The sequence below is a fragment of the Ostrinia nubilalis genome, chromosome 7 (genome assembly GCF_963855985.1).
Source record: "Ostrinia nubilalis chromosome 7, ilOstNubi1.1, whole genome shotgun sequence".
NCBI lineage: Eukaryota > Metazoa > Arthropoda > Insecta > Lepidoptera > Crambidae > Ostrinia > Ostrinia nubilalis.
Genome location: NC_087094.1, coordinates 6,555,121 through 6,574,467, shown reverse-complemented (window position 1 = coordinate 6,574,467; position 19,347 = coordinate 6,555,121). Strand labels below are relative to the sequence as shown.

Sequence of the window (19,347 nt, the reverse complement as noted above, 5' to 3'; positions counted from 1 at the left end):
CGCTAAAAAGTTCAAGACAAATTTTTATATCAAAACAATATTGTGTTCAATAAATTCATTGGCACGCGTATGAAGGTTCAACTATCTCGTTTCTTTTTGGTCGGGTACGCCAGGTAACAAGAAAAAAAATCTAAGGGAGTGAGGGTTCTATCAAGTTTTTTTGGTAAAGGTGGGCCCATATAACGCGGCGTGGGCGCCCGGAGCGACCATTCATTAGATCGCTGCCGAGCACGACGCACCTTCTAATCTCTCTAACGCTTATACTTACGAAAGTTACGAACAAAATGTTGCAAGGGATCCACCACAAATCCAGCTACAATATGCATAGCTACACCAAATCCGAAGTCCCAAGACTTGTGCCAATCGCGCCTGCTACTGAAGCTAAATACCATATGGAGCCTGAAAAGAAGAAGTACAACTACAAAAGCAACCCTTACGTTGGAGCTCAAGCCGCTTCGATAGCCAGAAGAAACGCCAGAGAAAGGAACCGCGTGAAACAAGTGAACGACGGTTTCAACGCGCTGAGGAAGAAACTACCGGCATCTGTCATCGCCGCTTTATCTGGAGGAGCACGACGCGGTTCGGGGAAGAAGCTGAGCAAAGTTGACACTCTTCGCATGGTCGTGGAGTACATCAGACACCTGCAGAGTTTGTTGGAAGAAAGCGACGGAGCTATGGGCGTGCCAAAGTCAAATATCCACATCACACCAATGGACACATCCCTATGCTATGAAGACGAAGGAGTCTACGGTGGAAGTTCTCCCTACTCCGATTCAGTGCCTTCGCCAGTCGGTTCGGAGTGTTCTTCAGGAGTGTCAGTGTATTCAAACAACGGTTATATCGCAAATAATTATCCAATCAACGAACAGTTCACTGCAGTAAACGACGACGACCTACTAGACACTATTTCATGGTGGCAGCACAAATAAATTAACCTTTATATTGTAGTTTAGGATTCAAAAAATTCTAGTCAATTCAGTGTATAGTTTAAAACCAATCGCGTTTTCGCTCGATACTCTTACGTTTGTATAAAGTATTTAAAATGCAAAACATGTGTAAATAAGATTACTACGGCTGTGGAATTTATGTAAATGAAGATTGTAATGCTACTGAATATTTGAATGTCTTCATACTTTGTAAATGAAGAAGACAATTTAGATATTTTAGCTTTTATAAGGCTCGTTAATAGTATGAGTTATTGAATAAATTATTATTTATTTATAAGTTCTGTTTCGTCATTTCTTTCCCCGTATACTTTTTTATGTTTGGTAGATAAGCTTACATGAATTAAAATCGTAGTCTTTGATTATTTTACTACGAGTATGTACATATATTCGTAAAGTCATTGATGATTGTAATCATGGAACTTTTTTGGTTGTGAAATACATAGCCTATCTAGTAATACAAGATATTGAAAGCTTCTACAACTCAACTTTGCGGTTGAGATTTGAATCCTGTGGAGGGAAAATTGATTTATGAATAGGTATAAGCATAAATAATATACCTACCAGAATGATGTGTGAGTATAATATTTACATTCAAGTAAGTTTATGAGATAAATCGGTTACTTTGAGGCTATGTTATCGGTGTGATTATTTCAAAAACATTTACTACGATTAAAGCTGGCAATCAAAATGCTGAAAGTAAAAGTTTCCATTGCCTTCATTAATGTATTCCGAAACTAGATACGTATCGTGATAAAAAGCCATTGAAATGAAGTTAATAAGAAAAACATTTATTTAATTATTTTAATTTAATTCAACTTGTACATTAAGAAGCGAGTTCTACTCACGCCTAGTGAGATAACGCGTGAATTGTGCGAAATGATAGTGCTGATTGTAGTTATTGCTACCGGTTTTTACTACTGAGAGAATTCCACAATTTATGCACTTTATGTAAAAACAATTTAACATACACCTCATAAGTTTACTTCTCAGTAAAGGAAAATGGTATGTAAAATAACTTTATACTTCGTTAAAAAGACATGAAATGAATCTTAAGATCTTAAGAATTTTGATGACTTGGACTTGGTCATTTGATGGAGACAGTTTCATTTTTAAATCACCTTATAATAAAATACCTGTATGGTCTATTTGCAAAACTGCATAATGCAGGATGCGAAAATCAGACCATTCACATAAAAACACTGATGCATTGTCTAGGCTGCTGAGATTATATTTTGTGTACCGAACTTTCAGAGGGCAAACGCAGTGAAGTTTTGTTGTATGCCTTCAGAGAAAAAGTGTGCATGTATCTTTTGAATTAAAAAATCGAGGAGGTTTTTTGAAGTCGGTTAAAAATGTGTGTTCTTATGTATGTAAGTTTGTTTAAATTCGTTTCATATTCATACTTGTAGTAAAACATGCTTTGCTTAGTTTGGAGACTATAAATAAATATAACTCTATTTTTATTTCAAAGAGTCGGTGTTGTAGGAAGTAATTTTAATAAATACCAACCATTGAACAAAAAAAGTAGCGTCACAAAATAAACAACAGGGCTGTTCTCACCATTTATGCCATTACCCTATCATAATGAGCACAATCTCGATGTGACATAGATATAGCTCGCGATAAAATTTATCTCTATAAATAAAAAGATGGCAGTGATATTGCCGTCTTGATTAAGCCGTCGAAGCGCAGACGCTCGCTCCGGTACATTGTTATACAAGATTAATGGTGTACAGCGAGATAAGGAGGTGGGAGCTAAATGCATTTACATGTGCGAATAAAAAGACTGATAAAGGGACAAAGAAGTTCGCATCGAATGGAAACGGTACCATAAGCTTGACACTCACGGGCGTGACACACGGAAAACTCGACTTACAGTTCCACGATTGTGAAATGTCAAGTGGCAAAAATCAAAAACTAACAACCCAGTATTGATAGTAGCGCCCTTCTGTAAATGTCATAATTATATGGTTGGCCAACGTGGCAAAAATCAGAACTAGTAATAACACAGTATAGATTGCAGTGTCCTCCTGTCAATGTCATAGCTGGCGGTTCAGTGATATCTATACAACATTCATAAATCAAAAATCTAATTTTTAAGCATCAATCTATTTCTATTGACTCCAAAGACAGAAATGCATTTTTATTTAGAATTAATTGCCACAATTAAATGTGTTTTTAATTCGAATAATTAACAATTCAGAAGTTAGTTGCTCCAGTAGTAAAACTTCCAGCTGTTGAGATCAAAATCTTCGTTGAAATATTATAAAACTGAATAAAATGTTATTATCAGTGGAATTAATTTTTATTAACTTGGAGATTGGCGAAAAGATTGCGATATGCATTTAATTGTATCAAGTGCGGACATATTAATTGGCACATAGCTTGGACTGGTCCTAATTAAGAATTACAAGAAATGTTATTTTTAGTTTTACAAAAATAATTAAAATTTTCATTCATTTGAATATCTAGTGACAAATTTTTACAGAGATTATTCTGAACATGAAAAATTAATAACTAGACTTTTTTGGTAAATAATCTAATCTAATCATTATTAAATTAAACTTATGGAGGAGAATAAAATATGGCTCATTTTCAGCACCATGTGACATAAAACAAAGCTTTTTTGTCGGCACGACTGTATGTCCCAACAATACGATTTATACAGCAGCGTAGATTGGACTTTACGATTATTGAAAACAGCGATAGAAATGGTCATTTTGTTATTATAATTAAGCTAACACTAACACCCTTTTGAATTGATAACGCTTATTAATTAGCAAGTTTTTGGTGGCTCGCGAACTTACCACAACGCCGGCTGTGGTTGCAGATTTGAATCCCATCGAAGGTTATTATTTTTGCAACGAGCACGAGGATTTTCAAAAGTAAATATGGTTACATTTATCTTTTGTTTCTATATGTATAATCATTCATTTTGGTCGCTTAAATCTCAGCCTACAAGTACAATGTAAGCCTAATTTAGGTTAGGTAATTTAGTCTGAACGATAATTGTTTAAATGCTCAAATTAACATGTCTTGAAATATTACAATATTAAGATACGTACAATATTAATCAAACAATTCTTACACAGATTGCAAAATTAAATCTAAACATAAGGCAAATACTAAAGTATTTTTATAACGACTAAAGCTTCGTGATTCTCTATTCATAGCTTAAGATTACATTTTGCGAGCACAACGTTAACATTTTATTTCCCACTTTACTTTTATTTGCTTCCGTTTTGCCGGTCACAAAAACTACATCAAGCTCATAACAAAATGTTTTTTTTGTTATGCCAAATGATTACTTTTTCGCTTTTGACATAAAGTGCAGAAACAGAAAACGTTTCGATTTTGGGATCGATTTGAATCGAAACATTGCTCTTTTGTGTCGATAATCGCATTACTTTGGGCACGTGATCTTTGTTGTGTTCGTGATTTTTGCGAAATGCAAACGATAATAGCTAAGACGAAAGCAAAAGTAATGGTATTAAAATTGGCTGCTTAGTCTTTTGTAGTGGACGAAATCCATACTAATATTTTAAAGGCAAGTAAGTCTGTATATTTGTTTGTAACGAACTAAGTTTGAACTTTATATGTTTGTTTGACACAATTTTGGAACTAAATTTTAATGAAAGTGCACAGGTAAGCAGTTATGTATTCATAACAAGCACCAACTTGAAGATGACTTAAATCATTTCTAGTCAGTATAAACATATGATATTTTATATTTATCCATGGTGTAAAAACACACAGATGTACTATTACCTATTATATTCACAATAACTTTGTACTGCACGTAAATGTAATAAATGCATAAAGTTTTAAACACTGCGTAGCCTAGTTAATATATAAATAATATTTTTTAAATCGGCATTTATCCATGATACAGAATTTAATTTAGCAACGATAGCAATCTTTAGTTGCTCTACAACTCTGTAGCTATTGTTTAATACTAAACGGTCACGTCTAAGGCGATTGTTGTTATTGATTCACAAAGCTCTTTTACAACAGCCTCGGTCATCTACAAAGCTCCAATTAATCTTTCACTTTCACCATTATTGTTTAGTTTATTGATGATCACTTAAACAATTGGCTGTTATTAATTTAAGTTAGATCGAGATACTTTCCTTATTATGAAGGAAGGTTCAATCGATTTGTAGAAGTAATTGTGCTATCTAAACGACTATTGTGCTTGGTGTAGCAAAACCATCAAAGCTTTGTAAAGCCTCTCTGATAGAGCCCGATTTCCCACTTTTTCACAGAGTATTCTTAAGATCGTCAGCCTATTAAGTATTGGGGGTATTTTATGCTACATTTGCCAATACGTAGTCTATACTAAATAGACGATCACTGCATAATAAAGAAATTAAATTCTGACAAACAAATAAAACAAGACAACCGCATCAATGGCGTGGGAATTAAATAAACGAACTGATGAGTAGTGAGTTGACAAACGTCGTCTTAAATATATCGAAAAACACTCGGTTATAATTGATGCCATCTGTATCTGCATATAGTTTATTACCTTTGATCAGGTTCAGGTTTGCAGTAAGATTTATATGGATTTATTTATAGATGCATAATATTCAATAATGATATCAGCTTTGAGGGTCTAATTAAATGCTTAGTATTAGAAACTGCATATAAAGAGTTGTAGTTATGATTTTCGGAATAGCGTTTCGAAACTGCCAGTTCTCTATTTTTATTTATTAAAAATTCTTTAAAATGATAGGTACTTTAAACACACCTAAAATTAATGCACCTTCGCATTTGAACTCATACGAACTTCTATCTATCCCAACTAATATTATAAATGCGAAAGTAACTCTGTCTGTCTGTCTGTCTGTCTGTCTGTCTGTTACGCTTTCCCGCTTAAACCTCGCAACCGATTTTGATGAAATTTGGCATAGAGATAGTTTGAGTCCCGGGAAAGAACATAGGATAGTTTTTATCCCGGTTTTTGAAACAGGGACGCGCGCGATAAAGTTTTTCTGTGACAGACAAAATTCCACGCGGGCGAAGCCGCGGGCGGAAAGCTAGTTTTGTTTATAAATATAAAATGAAAGTTCGTAGGTTCACTTTTGCTACAAACGTTAACTAACTTTATCTCTGTAGATTGTGCTCAGAAATACGACGATCTATTTAAAGTGCTTAAGCTCTAAGTTGGTGGTAGCCAATATGCGCATATTAAGGCCAATAAACGTTTGAAGCATCTGGATTACCAGCGTCCATTAAACTTGGCCCCTATCTATTTTTATTCTAAGTAATTCTGCATTTTATGTCTAACACCAGCAATAAAATACAATGTGGGCACATTTTAATCCATGTGGTCTATCTCTAGGTCAATGATTCTCTATGGTGGGTTCTCGTAAGAGCTTTTAAATGAAGTTGAAAGTAAATGCGAACTATGTAACGATATCTTAGCATATTTGTGATGTTTTAGGAGGTTATCAAGCTTAATGACAGTCATCATCCGTAATATTATTTGTGGTCTGACTCTAGGGTTGTTTGACTTTAGGGTTGTAACCTCAATGCTGTCCTTAGAGTACAGTTTACAATGCTCAGAATGATCAGGACAATTTTATTGTAATTTTGTGTTATATTTTCATACGCATACTTATGGAAAACCACAAAAATATTTAAATATTGTGGCTAACTGCTAACTAGAAAGATGCCTGCACTGGTTTCAAGTAATAAGCCGTGTTTGAACTAGCTTTGAAAGTTTTACCAACCCTTTACAACCTTAAATCTTAACATATCTCTGATACAGCTCCTGCTCTTCTAAATTACAACCATAACAGATCTATCGCACTAAGGCCGACGTTTTAAGGCAGCTCCCCGTTTCCTGGTCTTGCGCAGAAATAAGTCGATCGGTAGACAAGAACATAAATAAATTGTCGGATATCGGCTTCCTCCGGCCGTTGGGAACTCGCCGTGATAGATGCGAGGGGTCAGACGTACGTATAGGTATGTTGTTTCCACGCATTTTGTAATATAACAGGATATTTTATTATATTTAGTACAGTTGAGACCACACTAACTTATATTTTTTTCTTGAAAGCTCGTAAGATCCTGTCAGTAATATTCTTTGATAAACGTAAAGCTGAAAACGAGGATAAGAAATGTATGAAGTGAATAAATGAAAAAGTAGCGACGTTATAATAAAGCAGTAAACGTAACATACGATGTCAGACTCTAAATTCGTCCGCTAGTAGTGAGTGCAAAAGACATAAACGCGCTAGGAGAAAATAATTTGGGTGTAGATTTATAAACCCAAAATAACAGAAATGACATAAAATTTTACTATAAATAATAACATTACACATAAATGTTACGTGAGTAGATAAATACATCTCTTTGCTGTCCTGAAATTAATATTATTAAACCTGGCAACACTATATCTTTATTGTTGGTTTATTGATGAATGAAAACGCTGGCGCCGCGATTTGTCGGTTCTATAAATTTAAAATTAAATAAATTTAATTATTGAAATTAAACTTGAAAGAGCGGGTTTTTGAACCACAGTTTTCTTGAAGTAAAGTTTCTGTTTTTTATTGTTTTTGTCTTATTCTGTTCCGTACATATTTTATTTTGTGTGTTGTGTGAGCGTAATTTAAAGATGTCTATATCTCTGCTTTTTAAATTTACCGCAGCTTTAGCACAGCTTTAGGTGAGCGATAGTGTTACATAATTTCAAATTTTCCACTGTTTGCAAAACAATTATAACTCTCAATAGAGTTCCCCGAATACACGGACCATACATCTGGCGACCAGTAGCAACAAACCCAATTACGATTTCTGATTAGTTCCGTCATAACCAAACTTAGTCACTTGACCGTGAAATAATCATATCTTGTTTCAAACTGAACAAGAGATTATGAGTAGCTTGGTTACTTACCGAAATCTGATACCAACTCGTAGTATATAACTTATAGAATATTTCCAAAAGTGATCTCATTGAACAATTTTTACTGCAAAAAGTGCGGGGTCTTCCTTAAAATTGTTGCAATCGGAAGGCTGGGATGTGCAATTTGAGAATGATTTCCGCTTGAAATGCACCAAATTGTTACCACTCGGCTTCTGCTACTTTTTTCATCTTCAATATCATCTCAAGTTGTTTTTTCGCCGTTTTATTGTGGTTTCGATGGTAACGTTCGATTTTGAAATTGTGTATAGAATTTGATTTTGTAATTTCGGTAAAAGCACGAGTGGTTGGGAACTTACAACCACGTACTCTAGTGGCTTTTAAGTTTAGTTGGATTATTCAGTACTTTGATGTTACCGAAGCTTTCTTTATGACTATTATTAATTGGCTTCCATAAACCTGCCAGTAACATATTAGATAAATACAAGTAACAGGTAAAGTAGCAATAATTATGTCGGCGAAACAGACATTTATCAATGTAGATATTTATTAGGATGATTTGCATCCAATAATCACAGCTATAAATTATGTGTTTGAATAAATTTGCAATGCGTCTTCCATGCAAATGTTTAAACAACTTAGATACGAGTTTGCGTATCTACAATGTCAATGGATTTATTCGAAGTCGTAACGTTTGAGACATTCGTAAACATGTCTATGCGACTTTACTTGAGTGTCTGTTCTACCAAATTGTTAAGTAAAAACGGCCCAAGTTTGGTCAACTCAATAATATTTTTTGTGTATAAAAAGATGAAGTACCTACTACATTTATTATATGATTAAAATTATTTATTACATATCGAGGGTAATATAAACGCTAAGTTAAAAATTCTTAAGAACAACGTGAAAACTCTTGACGAATTTGGAAGCAACTTTACCTGAAATCCATAACCACAGGGAACTGTCAAAATATAAAAATTCTGCTTACATTAAACATTGTTGTTCTGATGCTGTCAGTAACTTAGGTAAGCTAACCAAGTGGACCTAAAAAAATAAACTCAGGAATCGAACCCGGGACCTCTGGGTCTGAGACTGGTGATTTTACCACTAGACCACAGTGGACATACTGATACATAAGGCTTGTTTCAAGAAGTATAGAATGTGTGAATTGTATTTTTATCAGCACTTAGCTCTGTTAACTACACAGTGCTCACATTAAATATGAAATGAAGACGTCGGTTTACGGCCGTAGTGGCTCTGTGATTTACTAAGAACACCGCTGGGCGCAGCGTGACCTTTATTATAACTTACAATGTTCATTGATATTTCTGCTTCGACATCGAATCGACGTTAGAAAGCAGTAAAACGAAGAAACCAGTAGTTTATTGGAGGAGAAAAACAATTTTTGTTATGAATGGGTTGTAAGACGATTGTAAAAACGTAATAATATGCCGATGCGGCTTGCAACCTGGTTTAGTATCTAATTTTATACACAAACGATGAGATTATTAGGCACTACGATGTATTATTATTTAGAGGTAAAATTTTTGATAGTTTCGCGTGGATTTTTAAATACCTAGATGCTAGTTTTATTTCAACTTATTAACTTTACCAAACTTTACCTAAAGTTGTGCAAATAAATATTTGAATTTGAATTTCACATTGATAAAATGTTTTGGATAAATAAAATACAGTGTGAGTCACGTTAAAGTGTACATATGAAAATAGATGAAACTAGACCTATTTTTATCGACAAAAAAGAGGTCAAAAAATTTTTGAGATTTTTTAAAAAAAATTATTGAATTTTTTTTCTTCCAATTACTTATTGTAAAGAAAACGTAATAACTTTTAAACTAAGCGGATCCTGATAAAATAAAAACAGTAATAATGCTAAATAACATGCAATACTGAAAAAATACATAAAGTACCCAGAAAATGCCAACAAATAATAAAAAATGAGACTTTTTGAAAAAAATCTGCTTAAAAATTCGTATTTTTTGGTTATTTGGTAAATTTCTCAAAAAAATGCCCATATAACAGGTGGTGTTTATTACTTTGTATTATTCTCTATCGTATTATCTTTGTAAAACCAAAAATCGCATGTCTCTATCCCTATCACAACATTTGCTATGATCGTTTGAACAAAGGCCTGCCACAACATTATTCTTCGCTACAGGTAGAGACAATTTTAATTTTAACTAAAATGCTTATTTTACTTCGAAATCTTTTGTTTTTATTTGAAATCTAACTTGTCTTTATCAAAATTACAAATCTAGAGCCATTTTCAGTTTTGTTGTTAACGAAGCGTTGAATGGCGCGCCCGGAGAGGCTTAGTTCAAACAATCATTGCAAACGTTGTGATAGGGATAGAGACATGCGATTTTTGGTTTTACGAAGGTAATACGATAGAGAATAATACAAAGTAACAAAAAACTACCGGTTATAGGGGCATTTTTTGGAGAAATTTATCAAATAACCAAAAAAACACGAATTTTTAAGCAGATTTTTTTCAAAAAGTATCATTTTTTATTATTTGTTGGCCTTTTTTGTGTATTTTATGTATTTTTTTTAGTATTGCCTGTTATTTAGCATTATTACTGTTTTTATTTTATCAGGATATACCCCTTAGTTCAAAAGTTATTACGTTTTCTTTACAATAAGTAATTGGAAGAAAAAAAATTCGATAAAAAATTAAAAAAAAATCTCAAAAATTTTTGGACCTCTTTTTTGTCGATAAAAATAGGTCTAGTTTCATCTATTTTCATATGTACACTTTAACGTGACTCACACTGTATAATAAGGAATACTTGATTGATTTATATTTATAATCTTGCACAGAGCAATACAAACATAAAAAAAAAAAAAAAAAAAAAAACAGATAATGTTCATGCACACAAATAGGTATTATGTAATTCGCGGATCGAACCCGCAATCTATGTATTACTAGCCAAGCTCTCAACCACTGTGCCATCAAAAAACAAAAACGCAACGATGAATAAAGAGCACACTGTATTATAATAAGGGACCCTCGCTTAAAACCCTCATTCGCGCTACACCACTCTCCAATTACCTTAAACTTTCCTTGCACCTTGTTCAAGATTGTTTATACGGTGGACAAAAAATTAATTTCATATGGAGACAGTTGAGACCCCAAAACTGTCGGCGTGAATCCCTTAAAAAGGATTATAGGTTGATGCGACTTAATGCTCTAGGATTCAATTAGACGAAATAAGCTTAAGTGGGTGATATCCGCTGTTATGACAGCGATCAAATTATCAAAAGTATGTCATATTAGTTCACATAAAATATCAAATTGATATGACTTCCGTAGAGTCGGCGTGATCTCTAAAAACAAAGACTCGTCGAGGTATTTTTATGGTCCATCATCACAAAATGCGACATAAAAAAATTTACTAATTATTGTTTATTTACGCCGTGCAAACAAAACCGACATTGTAAAATACCTATACGTCTTGAAGCAACTTGCGGTTAAGAGAACTTAGTCAATTGCGGAGGACTCAGGAGTCAAGTGCAATACAGATAGGTTATCTTTTATTCAGTGGCGCGTGTCTCTGCACTCGTGTATGCGGGCGCGCAGACAAACTTACAGCGTAATTTAGTAATGCTTTATTCCGTTAATATAAGGACTAAAATCCAATGACTAAGGCTATGAGGATAGTGTTGCACTTTCGGGTTCATTGTTGGCAGTATTCAGGACATGACCGACAGTTACTGGGTATCTTGCTCCGAGATAAAGTGTTCTGGTATGCATAATCGGAGCTTAAAAACATAGGTGATAGCGAATACTTTTACAGTAACGGTGATTGTGATAACGTTGGAATAGACTAGGAAATGTTAATGTTAAAAACAGGTAAAGTACTAATAGAGCTCAATAAGGTAACTACACCTATCGTACCTATCTAAGATTTTACTTTGATTACTTAAAATGGATTTGGCAAACAAACCGACTAAGAATACTTTGTACTATATTTTTTTATAACAAGAAATTATATTCTATTAAACATTAAGCACATTCACATAACCCGTCATGTTAGTCCAAATACAATTCATAAATAGGGCAAAAAGATTTTTCTCACAAACAAAAAAACTGGACAAATACGGATTGAACTCCCACAGACTGTCAAATGCACATTTAAAAAGATCAAAGATTTATGCATGTTCGGGTAAATGTTCCCACGAAGTGCGCAAAACTTCCGCGTCAGGTGACTGCACCTCACGAAAGGGTTCAAAAGCGATCCCCAAAGGGTTCCATTATTATTATTCCGATCGACAATCGCCCTCTCAAGTGTCAGCGTTTTTTGCCAGATATAAAACTAATATTGGAAGGTCCCATCCTCTTCCGCCAGTTTTTGTCCATCATTGCATTTTGGGAAAAAAGCTACTCTAGTTATATTGCTTTTACTTTTTTGTAATCCACGACATATCGGATTCACTAAAAACAATTGTGTTTGATTTGTGTGAAAGTATTCCTTTTTTGGTGATTTACCAAAGTGTGTTTTGTGGTTGCATTAAAATTAAGGATAGCACTATCGAATGTTTTACCACCCAAAGGCGAGAATGGAATGCCACTTAATTATTATTATCTAATTAGATAAACGTACACTACAATGCTTACACGGCGTTTATTTAATTAAAATTACCAAAACATGCAATGAGATGGAAAACATGTCTAAATTACTTAGTTTAGAGTCCTGTTTTGTGAAATACAGATCGAGTTGGTTTAACTTTAGAAATGTCGCGCTAGTGATGAATGGGCTGCCCTTTGATTTAAAAGGGTTCTGAATAAAAAGGTTCGATATTGTGTATCTAAGTTGAGTGTAATAAAACTATAAAAGTAGTACAACTGTCGCACTTATCTTGAATGGATCCAAACTGAAAAAGTCGTGGTTGTAATGTAAAAAACACAAGATTGACAGATATGGTTGCTATAAATGAAATGAGGTGGGAGAAAACGATCGCAGATCGCATCTTCGTTTGTAAGACAAATCGCGTCCAATGTCAACCTTTGGGTGCTCAAAGCGGTGGAACCCATTCATCCGTTTTTTATTTTCGTACAATTAAATGACAGCGGTCAGACTTTAAAAAAGTTACAAAATTTTTGGAAGTGTAACGTTTTTTTCGAATCCGTTATGAATGGACACAAAGTTTTATGGTATTTAGTATGTGCATATCTATATTTTATGAGCATTTCGGCCGGGTCACATAAAGGGCAAGATTTACTTCGGTGCCCTTTGTGTTTTGCGGGTGATATCAATTGACAAAAGTGTTAACACGGACACCCATAAAATATTTTGACTACTCTTTTAGGACGTAAGATGACAGGTTGTTTTTATTGAAGCGGTTTTTTAGTCGAACTTTGTAATTTTTAACAAAAATGCGTACGCAATGTGTATTTCGAAGGGTTAATATTCTACAAAACAAAAATTAATGTAATAAATAAACTGAGTGTAGAGACGTTATAGCGCGTTGCCATAGTAACAGTTTACTTTGTACCTACCTATATTTTCTTTTCAGTTTAAATATTTGTCTTTTTATACTGATGAAATTAATATTAATAATACTCTCTTGTTTACCAGTCTTATTTTTAAAAGGAAACAAAATTCCAGTATTGTAGATCCATCACTTGCATGCCCAAGAGCGTTTATCTATAAGAAACGTTTCTACCCCTTTGAAAGTGGTTTAATTATCAGTTGTCTAATGTTAATCAAAAGTGGTGTTATTAAAAACTATTAGAATATCTCGGACCATACGTTTCTTTCACCCTTGCCGCCCCTGTCACGAGAAAGCCACTAATTTAGCTAAAAGTTTGATTGCTAGTTATGCTCATTATGAAAAATTAATTATGAGTGTAATAATCATCTTTTATTTTAATTGCAATCTCAACCCTCTGGCAAAAAGTAGTTAAATATATGCAATGGAAGGGTTAAGTGTTTTAGAAAGGCTCTATAGAAACTTTTAAAGGGGATGATGATATTAATTTTAATTAATGCTTAGAAGCTTCAGGATAAGAATGTATCTTAGAGTAGTCAATTAACGAGCTTGATTATTGTGTTGCTAACTTGGTACATAAAATGTATATTGAGGGAACATTTTTGTGACATCGTACTCAGTTTTGGCCACTAGTTTTTGGAAACGTGTGCTAATATCTCGAATGACAAACGGGAATTATGAAATTCTATTCATTCGAATGTTTTCAATTCCCCACTGACAAATAAACGATAGCATCGATGCGCGGACGGCTGTCAAAAGTTATATTTATTTTCTTTACAAATTGTATAGAACCCGTGCGAATTCAGTATCGAGATGTTTGCGGGCAGCGGACAATGCGCGTACGCACAAAGCGCAACCCTTTGGCGACACAATGCGCGTCACTAATCTAGATCATGTGCGCTATTATGGGCTATTGTTCGGTCCTCCCCCCTCCACACCCCTCTCCTCGGCAGGAAAAGAGCGGCAGACCTGGATATCTCACTTGATGTCGATTTATAAGAAATTACCGCGCCGCGGGTGCCAGGTAGTCGCTCCCACGGATGCAACAATGCAAAAACTTCGCACTCCAAAAATCTCTACCAAACAGGAAATGAAAAATATTACTTCTCAGCTTCCTATTCCTATTGTTAATGTTACATTTCAAAAACAGCTTCCGAATTTTTGAAAAACTTTCTCCTTTTAACAAATGAATGGCGGTAAATTGGTAGTATTGAGGGAAAAGTTCAATGATTAGGCTGCCTCACTGTCGGCGTACTGTATTTCAGCACGCAACAATTTCTTCACAATTACGTAAATACAGTGTGAGTCACGTTAAAGTGTACATATGAAAAAAGATGAAATTAGACCTATTTTTATCGACAAAAAAGAGGTCAAAAATTTTTTGAGATTTTTTTTAATTTTTTTATAGAATTTTTTTTCTTCCAATTACTTATTGTAAAGAAAACATAATAACTTTTAAACTAAGCGGTATATCCTGATAAAATAAAAACAGTAATAATGATAAATAACGGGCGATACTAAAAAAATACATAAAATACACAAAACAGGCCAACAAATAATAAAAAATGATACTTTTTGAAAAAAATCTGCTTAAAAATTCGTGTTTTTTTGGTTATTTGATAAATTTCTCCAAAAAATGCCCCTATAACCGTTGGTTTTTATTTCTTTGTATTATTCTCTATCGTATTACCTTCGTAAAACCAAAAATCGCATGTCTCTATCCCTATCACAACGTTTGCAATGATCGTTTGAACTAAGCCTCTCCGGGCGCGCCATTCAACGCTTTGTTAACAACAAAACTGAAAATGGCTCTAGATTTGTAATTTTGATAAAGACAAGTTAGATTTCAAATAAAAACAAAAGATTTCGATGTAAAATAAGCATTTTAGTTAAAATTAAAATTGTCTCTACCTGTAGCGGAGAATAATGTTGTGGCAGGCCTTTGTTCAAACGATCATAGCAAATGTTGTGATAGGGATAGAGACATGCGATTTTTGGTTTTACAAAGACAATACGATAGAGAACAATACAAAGTAATAAAAACCACCGGTTATAGGGGCATTTTTTGGAGAAATTTATCAAATAACCAAAAAAACACGAATTTTTAAGCAGATTTTTTTCAAAAAGTATCATTTTTTATTATTTGTTGGCCTGTTTTGTGTATTTTATGTATTTTTTTAGTATCGCCCGTTATTTATCATTATTACTGTTTTTATTTTATCAGGATATACCGCTTAGTTTAAAAGTTATTATGTTTTCTTTACAATAAGTAATTGAAAGAAAAAAAAATCTATAAAAAATTAAAAAAAAATCTCAAAAATTGTTATTCCCCTTTTTTGTCGATAAAAACAGTTCTAGTTTCATCTATTTTCATATGTACACTTTAACGTGACTCACACTGTATATTGGCAGCAGTTTCTGTGTGTTTAACTGCTTATTACTTTGTATCCTCCGGCTCGAAACAACAGTGCGATAAATTTCGGCACAGACACCATTGAGCCGCTATCGTAAGTTATTTTACTGACTGATCGCACTTATATTGTTTGTTGAAGTTACTTTGTTGTTGTTTGTTAACTTTATGTTCATTATTACCAATTTTAGGGCCATAGCACTTGATATGCCGATAGCATAAATAAATCAGCCACACTGATTTTTTTAAGAGTTTAGTAATTTTTGTTGAAAAAAAAGCTAACACCTTCGTGGTAAGTGGGCTCACCACGAACCACAATAGTCGAGCGATGACGGGGTCCGAACTTGCCTTCACCGTTCGGCTATCGTGGCTTAGAACTAGAAGTAAATACATAGGTGCAATGTTCCTAATTGGAAATATTTTCTGTTTTATGCATTTTGAACGATTTTTGTATGGTAATTATTATTATGCTACAGTATACCAATAACTGTATTAATTAAAGTGTACAAGCAATTAAAGAAAGATACATGTTTGCATACAAATTAATTAATTTGTCCAGTGATTAATTGGTACGGAATTAACTTGTTATTCAAATTGATCGATTAATCAAGACCGCTCCATGTTTGTCTTTGTTCCAATTTGCAAGTCGGCAAGTACTTAAAGGACATCTCCGGGTGTCATCCCAGTCCAAGTACGACTTAATTGGTACGAATAATTTCGTGTCCATCTACCTTTGTAACTGTTTTCTTGCTAATACAGTGTGTTGAAAAAAAGCAAGTCAAACTTAAGGGTGGGTTCAGAATTATTTCAGACTTCAGGATAATTATGCAAAAAAAATACATAGAATATGTAAATCAGTTAAGCATGTTTATTCACGGGACTAAAAAAAGTGTTGATAATTTTCTTTGGTACAAATTGCATTTAATTAAATCAAATTGTTCCTGAATCGCAAATAAGTGTGTATACCTATCTAAAACTTACATACAACAGATTTAGCTTTACGAGTAAAACATCGTAATACAAAAATGCCTTTGTACTGCAAGAAGAAAATGAACAAAAGTGTCTCAAGTATAGCGAGGTGACGACATTTTTATTGTGATCCTAAAGAAGATTATCGCACAAAAGTTTTGACGCCTGCGCATAAAGGCTTGAATGGGTTCAAAGGCGCATGCGCTTCTTTTCGAGTACCAGATCGTGTAAGATTGCCTTATCGCCATCTACAATTGTTTGAACAAACATTTGAACAAACGTTCCCATTGTACCCATCGTAGTTTTACTATTAGTTAAAGGGATAAGCCGTGAAAACTGTTATTTATATTATTTGTAATTGTTACGTTGTATCTGTGAAAGATCTTTAATGAGATAAAATGTTTGAAATACCTTTAGATTAGGATTATGTTTAATAGTAAACTTAAAATATTATACTGTAAGAGCTTTAATACCTACTCATTTAGACTGATAATGTAGTCGCGGGCTACTTTATCTGGATTAAGAGTTTGACATATTGATAGTAACTACTTACTATATTGATTGAATCGTTAAGAAAATATTATTACATGAAATTTCCGTATTCTAGGAGAATTTAGAAAACAGCTCTAAGGTGGTGCTGTTACTCTGATACCCAGTGTACCTACCATTCGCTTATGTACTACTACTACTACTACATACTGATAGGTGCTCTAAGATAGGTACGAGTATGTCTAGATTTAATCCCGGTATAAATAGATACCCTTTTTTGTTCTTAATGTTTTTGTTGAAAATCCCGTATTTTTAGAGTTTTAACAAACCATGATCAATGATGATTGGGTAGTCCGGCACTGCTAACATTTTTATTTATATTTAGTAGACGTTTTCGATATACGGAAACATAGGAACACGGTGTTAAGTTTTTTGGCCGTTTCTTTGGTCATGTTCCAGTGACATGAGGTCAAAAGAGGTGTCGGTCGACAAGTTGATGTTTATCTTTGTTGTAAGACAAATTGCTTCCACCATAAACAGTGTCACTGAACATCGAACGGTGTACAATTTTGTATTGATTTATTTCTGAAACATCAGTGTTAATTGGGAGCGTAACTAAGAGGAAGATTTATCGGTATCTAATAAACTGGCCGAGCAATAAATCAAAATGCTGCAGTATTGCTTCACTTATTACGTGTCGCGTTAGCTTTGATTCATGGATGGAGTTTGGCTTTTGTTTAATTGTAACAGAAGCCTTGTATTATGCCTTTCAGGTATATGAACATTTCTTGTTCATTAAAATTAGGTACTCGCTAAAAGGTGCAATTAGCATATATCTCAAGTAAAAATTCGTTGATAGAGTTGTCTATTGATCTCTGTGGTCTTGAACAGTCAGCGTCAAATAGTTCTAAACACCCAAGGTAGCCAAAAAGTTCGCAACCAGTCTTAGTTATAATTGGAATAAGACGTCGGCTCTATACGAATAAGGATTCGTATGTTTTAAAATACTTTGTTTAAAATTGTCGCCTTCTAGGGTACCTACATACTATTTTTTGTTTCTTGAAGTCTGATCGCTTGAAAACCTGGCTAATTTCATACGTCTTTTCATTTTTGTAGCATCAAAGCCCAAATATTGTTTAAAGTGTAGCACGATGTATCACTTAGTATTTTTATTTCATACTCGATCAACGCAACATAGACAGGCATAAAACTGCGTAGACAGCTCGCCTTTCCAATGCGTTCGGTGATTTTTTCTCGTTTCCCGTGACGCGGGCGCATAAGGCACGTGTATATAAATCTCGGCGCCCGCGCAAGGCCTAGGGGCGACGCTTCCTTTTTACTTTACCTTTGTTACGCTTGCCAGGGAATTTATTTCTTATTCGCGCGTTGAGTTGCACTTCCTGGGCGGTTGGTGGTGGCCCCTGGCTGTGGGGACACACGGGTAGGAACGCTCACAAACATAGGTCAAAGACAGTCAAGTCTTGCAAGTCTCAAAAGACATTCATTCATGTGGGAAGTTGATATTCGCCTCCTATATTATTCTGATCAAATTCGTTGCAGGTCCTAAGACAGTAAGCATACCCTGAAACTAGTCACCCTTCACTGGTCACGTTTCATTGTAGATCAAACTGTAGTCCGGCTATAGGTACAGGAGTTGCAGTGGTGGCAACGAGAGGTTAGATTAGTTTTTATGTCACATCAGTGACAGAAACACAAACAAAAACGCGCTCACAGTTACGTAGTTCAAAAATGTAGAAGTTGTATGATATGTTTTCAGCAAACTTCCCCTCCGTATGTTCCGATTGTCAGCGGCAAGGAGCATTTGTTAATCCGCGATTGCCGTGAATTCTCGACACTGCACTTTCAGTAGGTGAGCCTGCCGTGCGTCTGGGAATTGCTTTGTCTGAGCGTGTAATGGCTATAGTGCTTAATAAAACAATACAGTCATTTCTATAATTTACGTTTACAAATAAAAGTACATAGATCTAAGACATGAAAAGAGAAAGAAAGAAGCTACAAGTCATTTAGTTTTGTATATTTATGTTTACTTTGATTTGTCATGTAAATAAGAAATGTGTAATTTTTTAAAGTGTGATTATTCAGTTTTAGTTTTTTTCATACTTTCAGTCTTCATTGTCATTTTGCATTAGCAT

The 19,347-nt window shown here is 34.2% G+C and overlaps 1 protein-coding gene across 1 annotated transcript; it reads left to right on the top strand.

The window, feature by feature from the left end:
• Window positions 1-270: 270 nt before the first annotated feature.
• LOC135073569 (achaete-scute complex protein T3-like) lies at window positions 271-1,018 on the top strand. Its single transcript, XM_063967738.1, has one exon. It carries the CDS (start codon window positions 285-287, stop codon window positions 927-929), a length of 645 nt encoding a protein of 214 aa, XP_063823808.1. The 5' UTR covers window positions 271-284; the 3' UTR covers window positions 930-1,018.
• Window positions 1,019-19,347: the final 18,329 nt, after the last annotated feature.

Excerpts from the sequence above, each read along its gene's own strand:
- LOC135073569 (XM_063967738.1), top strand. The coding sequence starts at position 285 with ATGTTGCAAGGGATCCACCACAAATCCAGCTACAATATGCATAGCTAC.